This window comes from Ambystoma mexicanum, chromosome 2q (genome assembly GCF_040938575.1).
Source record: "Ambystoma mexicanum isolate Mex_15411 chromosome 2q, UKY_AmexF1_1, whole genome shotgun sequence".
In the NCBI taxonomy this organism is placed as follows: Eukaryota; Metazoa; Chordata; class Amphibia; order Caudata; family Ambystomatidae; genus Ambystoma; species Ambystoma mexicanum.
The window spans coordinates 1,471,532,156-1,471,547,225 of NC_090924.1; the positions used below are offsets into that span (position 1 = coordinate 1,471,532,156).

Sequence of the window (15,070 nt, forward strand, 5' to 3'; positions counted from 1 at the left end):
GAGTGAAAATTACTTAGTCCATTTATAAACTTAATTCCAATGGGAATCATCTTATCACAGCTCTGGTCTCCAAAGGGATAAACATGTTTGTCATCTTGTGATTGTCTCACATCTGCACAGCTCTGTGTGGTCAACTGATCTCAGGGCGGGACACCGCGGGATGTGGGGCTCATCACATCTCAAAATGGAATCCTCCTGGGACCTTGGGGAGGACACAGTTTCCAGGTGCCTTTTAGAGTTGTTTTTCCATGCCAGGCTTTTCAACCAGAATGAAACCAAAACAGAGATATATGACAAGCATTATCTTTTGGGGGCTTTCTGTACCCACAGATTAACCTGATAGGTCCGGAACTAGGACAATGCCATGTTGGTGGTCCTTGCGTGCTTGTATCATGGACTGGACCATTGCTAGAACTGTCAGAGGTCATCTGATGCACACCCTGAGGTGTTCACTGCACTGCTCCTCCCACTGTAGAAGGAAATGATGTCACTGGGTCATGCAATGAGATCCTATAGGACATAAAGTCCCAGACTAGGCTTTCTTCATGGAGCTTCCCCTTGACAGTAAGATTTGAGTGCCCAACTCTACCTTTTGCTTCTGAGATGTACTTGGTGCATAAATGGCATAGCACCACCTCTACACTTCACTCACATTGACAGTAAGATTTGAGTGCCCAAATCTACCTTTTGCTTCTGAGATGTAATTGGTGCATCAACGTTATAGTGTCCACTCTAAACTCCACCTGCATTGACAGTATTAGTTGAGTGCTCATTTCTACCTCTTGATTCTGAGATGTACTTGCGTCATCCATGGTATAACGCCCAATCTAAACTCCGCTCACAGTGACACTAAGAGTTGAGTGTTCAATTCTACCTTTTGATTCTGAGATGTACTTGTGTCATCCAAGACATAACGCTGACTCTAAACTCCATTCACATTGACAGTAAGAGTTGAGTGCTCAATTATACCTCTTGATTCTGAAATCTACTTGGGTCATCAATAGCCTTACGCCATTCTAAACTCCACTCGCATTGACACTACAAGATGCTTACTCAATTCTACCTCTTGATTCAGAGATCTACTAGGGTCATCAATGGCATTACACCCATTCTAAGCTCCACTTGCATTGACAGTATGAGTTAAGTACTCAATTCTACCTCTTGATTCAGAGATCTACTTGGGTCATCAATGGCATTACGCCCACTCTAAACTCCATTCGTATTGACAGTAAAAGTTGAGTGCTCAATTCTACCTCTTGATTCTGAGATCTACTTGGTCATCAATGGCATAACGCCTAAACTACACTTGCATTGACAGTAAGAGTTCAGTGCTCTACTCTACCTATTGATTCTGAGATGTACTTCGGTCATCAAGATCATATGACCCATTCTAAATTCCATGCACGTTGACAGTAAGAGTTGAGTGCTCATTTATACCTTTTGATTCTGAGATGTACTTGCATCATTCAGGGCATAACGCCCATTCTAAACTCCACTTGCATTGAGAGAAAGAGTTGAGTGCTCAACTCTACCTCTTCATTCTGAGATGTACTTACACCCACACCCCGCTTCACTCACACTCACACTAACACTAGGAGTTGAGTGCCCAACTCTACCTTTTGCTTCTGAGATGTACTTGGTGCATCAACATCATAACGCCCACTCTAAACTCCACCCACATTGATAGTATGAGTTGAGTGCTCAATTATACCTCTTGATTCTGAGGTGTACTTGGGTCATCAATAGCCTAACGCCATTCAGACTCCACTTGCATTGACAGTAAGTGTTGAGTACTCAATTCTACCTCTTGATTCTGAGATGAACCTGGGTCATCAATGGCATAATGCCCCCTCTAAACTACACTCGCATTAAAAGTACAAGATGCTTACTCAGTTCTACCTCTTGATTCTGAGATCTACTTGGGTCATCAATGGCATAACACCCATTCTAAACTCCACCCGCAATGACAATACGATTTGAGTGCTCATCTCTACCTCTTGATTCTGAGATCTACTTGGGTCAACAATGGCATAACACCCACTCTTAATTCCACTCGCATTGACAGTAAGAGTTGAGAGCGCAACTCTACCTCTTGCTTCTAGAATCTACTTTTCTCATCATTGGCATCACGCCCACTCTAAACTCCACTCACAATGACAGTACGAGTTGAGTGCTCAATTCTTCCTCTTGAGATGTACTTGGTGCATAAGTTAACAAGGTCCTTCTTTGGGTTGATCTAAACATGCTGCTATATTTATACACTTCTGCAGTATATAGGAGTATAATCTAAAGTGAATACAAACCCTTCTATGGGCTAACCTAACATACTACTATGTGTATACATGTCTGCAGTATATAGGAATATACTCTAAAGTTAACATTCATCCTTCTAGGGGTTTAATCTAACATACTGCTATATGTATTCATTTCTGCAGTATATAGGAGTATACCTTAAAGTAAACATGCATCCTTCTATGGGCTTATCTAAACTTGCAGAGATCAGGTTTATTTAGGAGAGCATATAAATGGCAATTTTTTTATACAGCTTTACAAAATAAACCTCAAGCGAAAATGTTAGTATGAAACATCTACTCTGTTCCATTACCAGGGCAGCCCTACCATCATTGTCCTCTTCCCAAAGATTATGTGAGTTTTTAGCGTTACAGTTTTGGTGTCATGGTGTGTACACACACACATCTTCCAAAGACGTCATCTTTTCCACCACCACAGAAAATACAGTGTCACACACCTTTTTAATACAATCCCCCATAGCCCCACCTGAGAGGTGAACAGTTGCTGCAGCTAGTTTTCTCCACCCTCTAAGATGAGTGCACAAGCAGTACATTGATGATATAATCATTGGAAGCCCCACAGGGCAGGATCTCTCGCAACAGTTGCAGCTAGTTTACTCCATCCTGTGTGAGCCGGTTCCATGACCCATCCCACCAAGTGCATCCACATGACATCATCTGTGACATGCTTGAGCTACCAAATTTAGTTGATCAAACCTTGATTCACAAAGTGTGCCAGTGCCGGAGCAACAGAAGGATCTCTCGTGTTCCAGTGACATTAATTCCTAGTTGAAGACCTGTCTAAAGAGTGTATTCTTGAGTTGCTTTCAGAAGAGCGAGTACTTTGCTTTTGGGCTGTGGGTTGGATGTAGAGCATTAGGGAATGCTGGGCTTTGACCTTGGATACACCTGCCTCTCTCCCTTTGCTGCCTGGATGATAGTTACAGGGTCTTATGGGAGTGACAGAGACAAAGTGTCATGGAAAATATGCAGTGGGGGACAAGTTTCTTGTGTAATCTGTTTGTAAGAGAGGGTTTCGAAGTCCCCTCTGAAATGCACATGGAGCATATGGAAGATGTGTAAGGTGTGCTTTGGTTAATCATGATTTGCTGGTAAAGTAGCTCTATGCACAAAGCTTGCCTTATTTGTGTTCAGCCTGCAGGACACAGATCCAGGCACGGTCAAGTTAGGTGTTTGTACTTTGTGGTTGATAAAATGAGTACTGCTATTAATAAAGCGATTAGAAGCAGGACGGATATAGAAAAAAGTGAGTGAAAAGACTGACATTAGCATGTCCAGGTTGGATTAGTAGTTGCAACTGCATTTCTTAGGAAGGACATTTCAGATATTTTAAGGAATCCTTAGGACCTTCTGCAATCTCCTTGCATATAGATCATGAGTGAATTCTCATGAGCTGTGAGGACCATTACAATGAGTGTAGAACAGGTGTAAGGCTTGCGGTAGCATTCCCTTCGGTCAAACAAATTCAAGGTTATGAAGGATCCTTTTGAGTCTCAAAAGAGCAACAGCAAGGTACATGGAGCACTTGTGACCCACAGGACAATGCCACGATTATCTTGACAAATTCAGAGATATTAAGATATTATCGTGGATTTCAAGAGTCATGGGTGACAGGCACTTGAAACGGCTGGTAATAACTGGGAATCGGCTCATGTATTATTTTCTTTTTGGTTAAAAAATGCTCACTGTAAGCAGGAAAATAAAGGCTTTGGGCCAGATTAAGTGATCTGGAGTGGATTTTGACTCTGCCTCTTTATTGACATGTGGGCCATTGTGCACATCACTTTCTGCACGCACTGTAAAGTCTGCTCCTCTACGTCCAGAAAATATCGAAGCCTGTAACATTGATTGCAACAGAAAGTCTTGAATCCCTATGGATTCCACTGGTTCTTCCACCTGTAAGAACCATGTGGAATCTATTGGTTTAGCGGCATTGCCAAATGCTGTGCATGTGCAAGGCAGCCAGCATTACCACTTCTCTTGCATTAGGAGTGTAAAAAAACTCGGGATGGTGCAAATTGCTATGCCTTTTTCTCAACACATGTGAAAAACTATCAACATGAAAAGGTTGGTCAAAAATTCATGCAAAGTTCATGCAAGTGTTAGCATCTGCTGTCGATCCATCTGATTAAGTCGTCAATTAACGTAACCCTGTTTGTATATCAATACGATGGTTGTTCAAAGAAAATTAAAGAAATCAAAATTGTAACGAAAAAGGAGCCTTTTGGAATATTGCTCTGTTCTAAATAGGGTGCTTGGTCTTTAATTAACTGGGTCTTATCATATAGCACTCCCAGCGGTCTTAAGTCATTGTTTGTTTCCCCATTAGGTACTGTTTGGTGTTCCGCTCAGGCCTCAGGATAATGACGTAGCACTTGGGGATGAAGATACAGCCCAGGAGCCCAGCACTGGAACTCAGGATGGCAAAGATCTCCATAGCCACCATGAACCTACCCTTGGTGTTCATGTACGCTGGGATGAAGGCGATCCAGACACTGCAGAACACCAGCATGCTGAAGGTGATAAGCTGTGCCTCATTAAAACTATCTGGTAACTTTCTCGCAATGGAGGCAGCAACAAAGCTCAGAAGAGCCAAAAATCCCATATAGCCAACCACAGAGTAGAACCCAATGACGGAGCCTTCGTTGCACTGTAAGATCATCTTCCCAGTCTCTGATCTGGTGTCAATGTCTGGGAACGGGGCAGAATGAACAAGCCACATGGTGCAGATCAACACCTGCACCAGCGTGCAGAGAAACAGCAGACAGCTCGACACTCGGGTGCCCACCCACTTCCTGAACTTGCTGCCAGGCTTTGTGGCTTTAAAGGCGATGATGAGGGTTATGGTTTTTCCAAGAACAGAAGATACAGCAATTGTAAATATTATGCCAAAGCAGGTTTGTTGGAGAAGGCAAGATGTCTTTGAAGGGCGACCCAAAAACAGAAGAGAGCAGAGGAAGCACAGCATGAGGGAGAGGAGGAGAGTGTAGCTGAGATTCCGGTTATTGGCTTTAACGAGGGGGGTGTTGCGGTATTTAATAAAGATTCCCAGCACACCAGCAGTGAGGATGAAGAAGAAACTTGCAATGGAAGATAAGACCAAACCCAGTGGATCTTCATAGGCCAGAAACTCTGTGATCCGTGGAATGCAGGCATCTCGTCTCTCATTGGACCACTGGTCTCGTGGGCACGGTATGCAGTTTGCCATATCTACATAGAAAAGAATACAGTTCAGTGTCACACAAAGCTTATTACAATACAGAGTAAGGTAAACAGGAAGAGAACAAGTGCTGAAATAGAAAACCATTAAGATGTTCTGTTACAGCCTGTCAAGGAAATCTTTACCTCTCTGAAATGTTTAGCCTTGGCATCTATTCAATGATTAAATATGTCCACATAGAAAGTGCCTGGTTCCAGCATGCTCAGAGCCACAAGAGAGAACCATGTCCCTTAGGTGTTCACGGAAAGCCCTTTGATGAGCAGTTTTAAAGTGTGCTCCAACTTTTAATATTTGCAGTACCCTGACCCTGTCCTTTGTGACTTCGAGAACTTCGGAGTCCTGCATAAAAATGTAATTTCTCCTAGTTTTCATTTATTTAACGGCTCTTCTAAATGTGCAAGAGTTGGTTGATATTTGCTATGTGTGGCATGATTGTGTGTAAATCCTGTTCTGCTCGGACGCTGCAGGCCCAGGGCTCATATCATAGATATGAAAGCAAACTGGGCAGCTGGACATATGGTCAGCGCCCGGGTGCTCGTGAGTAAGGTACAGTGATTATGCCCTAAATCACTGGTGTAAATAGAAATAACAGGTGTCCCACACTCAAAAACATTCTCTTACATTTAATGTATGTTTTATAAATCAATGTTATGTATCTTATGTGGCCTTGAGCGAAAGTGCAAAGTCTATGTTTCATGAATTTGATTTAATGGAATGACGATTAAACACTTTACAGTTTCTCTCAAATCACATATTTGTTAATTGCTGTTTGGGTAAAAGACGAATTGAGTCATAACACAGGAACTGAATGTAATACAACCCGCTTGAGCCTAGGAAGCCTATTATTTCATATCATAGATGCTTGGCACCAGAGCAAAGGCTGTATTAGATTTCAGGGGAAAAAGTCCCCTTTGGTCTTGTTCAGTCAAAGGAGAAATGCATGTACACATGTCATGTGTCACTATAAAAATTGTGCAGCTTTAAAATGTGAATAATTCGACATGCATTTGTTTTTTATTTTTTATTTTGAATTCTAGGTGACATAGCTGTAGGTAAAGAGCATCAGTTACTGGTAATGATGTGAGTGCCTGGAAAACCCAGAGCAACCTGGACAAAGGTTTGTATTGTTTTTTCCAAGGACTTCTTTGTTTTTTCCAGTATATTTCCCCTTCTCGGGTCCTGCTTGTCTTACACACAGTGAGATCTGCTCAGCCAGACTTTGCTGTATACCCTGAGGATTCCCGGGTCACAGAGTTTCTTTATATATACCCGGTAATCTGCTTACTTTTTCCAGTATATTTCCCCTCCTCGGGTCCTGCTTGTCCTACACACAGTGAGATCTGCTCAGCCAGACTTTGCTGTATACCCTGAGGAATCCCGGGTCACAGACTTTCTTTATATATACCCGGTAATCTGCTTACTTTTTCCAGTATATTTCCCCTCCTCGGGTCCTGATTGTCTTACACACAGTGAGATCTGCTCAGCCAGACTTTACTGTATATATCCCCATATTATGTCACCCTGATGAGTCCGGGGTCACTGAGTTTCTTCATATCTACCAGTATCCTGCCTGTTTTTTGGGGGATGAGATTCCTTCATCCCAGATGTGTTTATACATTAGAATATACATAAAGTTTATATTAAGAACAGCATTAAAGGTTTCCTTATTATAGCGAAATCACCCGATCTGGCTGGCCGGGTCAGTGGTAATAGCCCGGGGCCCAAGTCATATGCCTCCGCTGTATCCCACTACCCAAGCTTGCGTGCCAAGCTACCCAAGCCTGCATTCCAGGCTACACAAGCCTCAGTGCCAAGCTACCCAGCCTGCGTGCCATGGTACCCAGCCTGCATTCCAAGCTACCCAGCCTGCGTGCCAAGGTACCCACATGCGTGGCAAGCTACTGAAGCCTGAGTGCCAAGCTACCCAGCCTGCGTGTCAAGCTACCCAGCCTACGTGCCAAGCTAACCAAGCCTGTATGCCAAGCTACCCATCCTGCGTGCCAATCTACCCAGCCTGTGTGCCAAGCTACCCAAGCCTATGTGCCAAGCTACCCAGCCTGTGTGCCAAGCTACCCAAGCCTGCATGCCAATCAACCCAAGCCTGCATGCCAAGCTACCCAGCCTGCGTGCCAAGCTTTGCAAGCCTTCACAAGCCTGCGTGCCAATCTACACAGCCTGCGTGCCAAGCTAACGAAGCCTGCGTGCCAAGCTACCCAGATGGGGCCTCAGAATATGCTTATTAGGCTTATTAGGCTTATTAGGTAACTCCACAATTCATAAAGTTAATTAAATAAAATGCCTTGGTGTTTTGGACACCGATAATAGCGTTAAAACAAGAATTCAACCCTACTACGAAACTTTCAGCTGGTGTTTCCTTGGACAGCACCAGGAAAGCGAATCGTTGCAGTGAAAACCGTATCGTTACGGTTTAGGAACATGCTCTAGATTAAAACGTGCATGGTTGAACGCCACAAAAGGGAAAATGTGCAGAACAGTGGCGGCTGCTAGGGGGGGGCGCCGCCCCCCATAAAATAGAGCAGAGTAAGCAGAGCAGAAGCAGTATAAAGATTCCGAAGAATCTCTTCAATCTTCCTGCATTTGCCAACAGCGCTGGGGCGCTGTGGCTACAATACATTGTTGTCCTCCATCGAACTCCTACGTGCGTCGGGCCAACTAACACAGCGGGGCACGTCCCATTTTACTCTAATTTTCACTACAGTAGAGTGCGTGGAGCTCATAGCTCCACGCACTCTACGTGAGCCATTTAATTAGAAGGCTGGCGGGGTGCTTGAGGGGTGGCCCCGCCAGTATCAAATGTGCGCAAACAACGCACTGAAGATTCCCTCTCCCTGCATAGCTCTGCTACAGTAATGTCATTGTCTGTTTGCCAGCCAATGACAACCTTTGCATTGGCTGGCAAACAGCCAATGACATTACTGTATCTATGCAGGTGGTGGCGCTGTGTGTGTTTGTGTGTGTGCGCCTGCGCCACCTTCACACTTCTCTGATTCTTTCGGTGCCGACAGTTGACGAGAGGATCTGCTGCCCTGCACAACCAGCAGAGACTGGGCGTCAGCACCATCGCCGTTTCGAGCTTGCTGTCTGACGCAGTAAGTAACCAGTGACTGTTTGGGGCATGTAACACAGCCCCTACAGTCAGCACTGAAAGACGTGTAGGCCAGGGCCTAGCCGTCTTTCAGTGCTGACTTTTGGGCCATGTCAGCAACTTTGGGCCTTGTGTCCCTGACGAAACAAGGCCCGCTACCTGGGACACACGTGGACCAAGGTAGCGTAGCGGCAGGGGCCACCTGGGCTTTGCTTTATTACGGTCCATGGCCTAAGGCCCTTGGGCCACGGACCGTGGGTAAAGAAAGGCCCAGGCGCCCCCCGCTGCTACCTTGGTCCATGTGTGTCCCAGGTAGCGGGCCCAGGGAGTCGAGGACACAAGGCCCCAAGTTGCCTTCTAGGCAACTTGGAACTTTTACGCAGCAGGTCACATAGTTTATGAATCTTGTTCACAACTTAATCTTTTTAGTTCATTCAATATGTTAATTGACCTGGTGCCGAAGGCAGTGCATAAACTGCAAGTCAAAGGCATAGGCAATAAAGTTATCTCACATAAAAAATAATTGCATATTATGGGATTACGCGTGCGTTTGTGAAGAAGACAGCACGGTGTCCATCCACCAGCGTACCCCAGCTGCGTATGCCCTGCAAAGGAGGGGGGGGTAGTGTGGAACAGCGTGCAATGCTGAGAGGGGGTGTGGGAGTGGAATAGGGGGCTGCGCTGTAAAGGGTAGTCATCGGGAGGGATACCGAACCAGCGAGGTTTTGTCATGGAGTGTGAAGAATGGATTTTTTGAAGTGCACGGTTTGCCGCTACGTAACAAGCGACCTCCACCTCCACGACACAGGAGTTCATTCACCCTTCTTGTACACGCGCACAGGCATTCCCATTCAGACTCACACAGAACCCCCCCACCCCCCCCCCACACATCACGCATCCCCACATCTGCAAACAACATTTCTGGTGGAGAATAGATGCTCACAAATCACATACATTATAAAGAAAGCTATTTTATGCTACTAAATATTAAAGTACTATTAAAGATGTGTGTCTTCTATCCCGGATAAATATATCTTGAACACTGACACTGATTCGCTTTAAGTAAAAAAGAATAATTGAAAAAGTGCGTAGTAGGCCCATTTCTTTAGGTACGTTGTCACTAGCGCATCTGAGGGGGAAGCTGTGGTGGGCGGAGGTGCTGTCAGTAGAGCTGCAGCACCCATCAGATCAGGGCTTTACAGAATGGGGTCTCTGGGGGACCCTTGAAGCACTAGAGAGCCAGGCATGCGGTAAAGCAATCGCGTAAAATGCAGTGCATGGGACATGCAGGGCTGTTAGCAGCACGCGGATGTGAAGGTCAGTGGCTAGCAACAAAGCACATGACCATACCATAACTAATGAATAAAATAGCAATGTGTTCAAATTTCTGTACAGAGTACCACATACACAGAGACCAGCAGGGCAGTCATGTGGCTGAGCAGTAGCAGGAAGCATCTTGCACAGGAGATTCAGGCCATAGCAGGTTGACTCTTTTTGCAATTATGTGTATCGAGGGACAGGTCTGCATCGAAGATGACGCTCGAATGACTTATCAGCGGACTAATCTGCCTTCTCCAGAAATCGGTCCCTATCGTCTGCATAACAAACATTAGAATACTGGGACGATAGCACATTGCAAAAAAATCTGTTTGTAGTATGGTATAAGTCATGTTTGAATCCTGGCTTGATAACTCAAGAGCACCCTGTTGCAGGGTGTGACTAGCTCGTTTTCTTACCGGCATGACCAGGTTTATGAGACTGCAGTGGAAATGTTGGTGTGCAACCAATGTGCAGGCTACAGTTTGGATCTCCTGGGGGACAATGCCTTTGCAATCCACGAGGCCAATGCACTTGCTGCAGAGGTTGCTGTGTTTAACTTAGCATTCCATCCGTTCAACGTGCATACGATTATTGTTAGTTAATGATGACATCTTTTAGTTGAGTGCCAAGAAGGACATGCGTTTGTGTTCAGTAGCACATGGATTTCATTGCCGCTAGTTATGAGTCCATTGCAAACCTTGTTTATGGTCTTGCAAACAAGCAGGGAGAGCATTGTGCGCGGCTTCACCGGGTGCAGGCAGGGCTCTGCAGCTTCCTCCTGGACTCGGTAGTCTGTGGGTCTGCAGAGCAGCACTACACAATACTTTTAATAATTCACCATAAACAAGACCTGAAGGGAGTGTGGAGTGTCAACAAAAATAGACATTTTAGCCACTCTCTCGGCTACTAAGACAGACTCTAAGCCTACTTTTTATTGTGTAACCCCCTCCTTTTCCCTCTCTCTTCCCCTCATGTATTCTCTCTCTCTCTCTTTACATGTGCTTCCCCTTTATTCTCTCATCTTCTCTCTCTCTCTCCATGGGCTCAGTGTCTCTGTCCACGTTCCATCTTTCATTACCTGTGAGTTATCTGTCCTTTGTGCTCTCAGCTCCTTTTTATCTCTCTTTTCTCCTCTTCCGCTGTGTCTCTTTCCTCTGTTCTGTGCTCTCGCCTTGTCCCCCGCCGGATCTCTCCCCACTGCTCACATTCTCATTCGTTCATCCACCCGTCCTCACACTCGTGTATTTTTACATTTGACACTGCTGCCTGTAAGGTAGGGTTGTTAGCACTATGCGATTGACGCAAAGGGTTATCACTGATGCTAGCTCCGTGCTATCATTTCTGCCCACATGGACACCAAGTAATGGCAGCACACGTAAGAATAATGTACCACCATTAGCATGTAAAACCTAATGCTTTTTGTCATATTTCGGTGGGATTTTTGGATAGTAAATTGCACATTTTGGAGGCCATTTTCTCAAATATTTCATGGGGGGGCCCCCGGAACCCTCTTGGGTGGTGTGGGCTCGGTTGCTGCGTGCGCTTGCTGAAAAATTTCACCTGGGAAATCTGCTCCCCACCAGCTTTCAAACTCACCAGCCGCCACTGGTGCAGAACTATTTTTAGGATTACCCCAGTGTGCTCCCATAGAGGAGATTCGCTTGGCGTTAGGTTTAACCTTGCTGGATAGGGAAGTAGAAATCAGACAGTCACTGGTTCATACCTTATGGAGGCTGAACGCAACTGATATATTGACAGCCTTATTGGAGACAGGATTCAGGAAATTCCTAGTAAATCCTGTTTTTAATGTATGTAAAATAGATTGAACTCCTAATTGCTCACTTGATTACTACATTCTTAAGCGAGAGGTGGGATTGGAGTATGAATGTTCAACATCTGGAGATGAAGAAACACTATGTCAAATACCCTCATACTATGACACATTTCCAAACTCCAGCCGCATACACACTATAGTTTCCATAGTATGAAGGTTCCGAATGTATTTGATTTTTTTAAATTATTTATATTTTATATACATAACATAAACATTTCATAAAACAAGATTCTAAAATTAGGTTACAGAAATAATGCATATGAAGGCAAGAAACAGCAAATACAAAAAACAAATCAACCCACCCCCAAGTCAATAACATTCAAATCATTTGCCCCAGATCTTGTCAAAAGAGATCAGCTTGTTTTTCAGCTCATAAATCACGCTTTCTACCTTTGCACGTTTGTGCATCTCCTCAACCCATTTGTCTAGTGATGGAGCTATTTTAGTTTTCCAACCTCGGAGAACCAGGCGCTTGCCCACTATAGCTCCTCTGAACAGCCATTTCTTTTGAGCCGAGCTTAGATCATTTAACTCAATATCAGTTCCTAATATCAGTGTTTTTAAATCCAGATCCAGGCTCACACCCTGAATTTTAATACAAGCCTCACACACCTTTGCCCAAAATCCAGAGACTCGCACACAACTCCACCACATGTGTTCCAAGGTGCCAACATCTTGTACACAGCCCCAACAATCATCTGTATTTGGCATTCCTATTTTTTTCAGTTTTTCTGGATACCAATAAACTCGATTCTGTGTTTTAATTTGTCGAGACCGCTCCCCCATGTTCACTGAACATATAAGCACATTCCTGAACATATTGTGCCAAATATCGGGTGAGATATCAAAATCAATCCTTCTACTGCATTCTTCTTGCAGTCTCTCATTACTGTGCTGGTGTGCCAAGTATATTCTACTAACCATGCCACCTCCTCCTGCCGTAGGTTTAGCTAGAAAAATGTCTAGATCTAAAGTATTAGTCCAATCAACATTATCAATTTATTTCTTTAGACGCCAGAAGGCAGCTTCTCTAAAGCCTTAATGTCCCATTTCTCTCTCTCCTCATTCGTTAAAAGCCATTTACCATCCTTTCCGAGATCACCAATCCTTTTAATTCCACAAGGAAACCATTCAAGCCAAAAAAGTGTTCTAGTATTGTCTTTGATCTTTGGGTTCAGCCAAATCACTGCCCTCTGACACTTGAAATCAGTCCCCAACAGCTCTAACAAATCACACCAAGCATTGCACAAAAATCCTGCAACAATCGATTTATTACCACGCTCTTCTGAATTTGTAGCTAACAGAGCTTCCGGACCAAGTGGCCCAAAGGCATTGGATTCTGCAATTAGCCCAAGGATCAGGTACCTCACTCAGGAAAGGCATTAATGATTGGGCTGAAAAGGCCAAGTAATACGCTCTAAAGTTTGGAACCCCTAATCCGCATTGATCAGCAGGAAGCTGTAATTTCAAGATTTTAAGCCTAGGAGGCTTCCTATCCCAAATACATTCCTGCATCATGCGCTCCAATTCCTTCCAGTACTGGTTATTCATTTTTAAGGGTAACATGCCAGTTATGTAGTTGACCTTGGGAGCCAAATTCATTTTGACGGCATTGAACTTGCCCCATGCGACAAATTAAGGAGCGACCATCTTTCTAGATCCATTTTAATGTACTTACTAATCTCTCGTAGGTTTTCCTCAACCATATTACAGACCATTGGCGTTAACCAAACACCCAGATGGCGCATTATGACATCACACCACCTAAAACCCGAGCTAGAGAATAATGCTTTATTACATCTATGAGTGACTGGCATAACCTCTGACTTTAGCCAGTTGATTTTGTAAACCAACGCTTCGTGAAAGCTAGTCAGGATCTTCATCAGGCATGGAAGAGAATCATCTAAATTTTGAAGGGCAAGTAACAGGTCATCAACATAGAACCAAACCTTTTGCATAACACCCCAGTAGCTGACACCAAACATTGAAGGTTCAAACTTGAGAGCAATTGCCAAATACTCGATTGCAAGTATAAACAAAAGCAGTGATAGAGGACATCCCTGTCTGGTGCCACGCTCAAGACGATAGTATTGTGATATGACTCCATTTGTTTTCACATTGGCAGTTGGTTTGGCATATGACAACTCAATCCATGAAATAAACTCTTCACCAATATTCATCTCTCTCAACACTGTATACACGTATTCCCAGTTTACTCTATCGAACGCCTTCTCAGCATCAAGGGAAAAGACAGCAACATCATTATCACCCTCATTCGCTTTTTCCATGGTATGAAGTAGCTTTCAGATGTTACTAGAAGTTTGCCTGTTTTTCGTAAAACCAGATTGTTCATCACCAATCCATTTTGGAAGAAACTGTTCAATTCTCAATGCCAGAACTGTAGACAGGATTTTATTGTCAGTATTAATAAGTCTTATAGGGCAGTAGCTAGATGGCTGATTGCTGTCTTTTCCCTTCTTTAAAAAATCTGAGATTGAGGTATGACACATACTCACAGGTAACGCCTTTTCATTTTTACTTGCCACAAACATATCTCTCAATAGTTCAAGAGCCGAGTTTGGAAGTATTTTATAAAATTCAACCTGAAGCTCATCCGGACCAGGGGATTTGCCGGTGTTCAATTTAGAGATATCAGCTTTCAGCTCATCAATTGATAGATCTGCACCTAGAAGCAAACTCTCAGGGCCTCATTACGAGTTTTGTGGTAGCCATGCCCTTATTAAGGGCATGGCTACCCCCAAACTCGGGTCTGGGTCCGGGATCCCTGAATGGGGAAATACCGGGCCATTCCAACCTATGAGGACCTGGTATTACCCCATTCAAGGAACCTGGACCCGGTACATCCCCATCCCCATTGAGCCCCAGAGGGCTCAATGGGAATGGGGAGCAGGCTAACAACAGGCCTGTTAATGACGGGCCTGTTGTTAGCATGCTGGGATGCTCCTGAGTGGCCCAGCGTCCTGAGCGGGTCCTGCGAGCGGACCTCGTAATGAGGCGGTATGGGGTTAACGGCGCCGGCAGCTATACCAGCACAGGGCTTGTACAGGATCAGAAGTGCTCTTTTCACCCTCAGGCATCACGATAGTACACACATTACTTTTATTCAAAAATGCTTTCAGAGTCAGCTGTTTGGCCAAGTCCTTAGCATTTTTAAACAATTTCCACAGACGTAAGACTTCCTTGGAGTAATCTGGATAAATAAAAACTGGTTTACCGTTGAAGAGGAATTTCAATTCAAACTGGCAGAGCTCATCTGA

General features: G+C 44.3%; 1 protein-coding gene across 1 annotated transcript in view; it reads right to left on the bottom strand.

Moving 5' to 3' along the window:
- Positions 1-4,614: 4,614 nt before the first annotated feature.
- The window catches only part of LOC138568899 (vomeronasal type-2 receptor 26-like), a 147,017-nt gene continuing 136,561 nt past the window's right edge, over positions 4,615-15,070 (bottom strand). The window contains exon 4 of the mRNA XM_069646680.1: positions 4,615-5,522. Within this exon, the coding sequence (XP_069502781.1) occupies positions 4,615-5,522 (908 nt within the window). The remainder of the gene's footprint in view (positions 5,523-15,070) is intronic.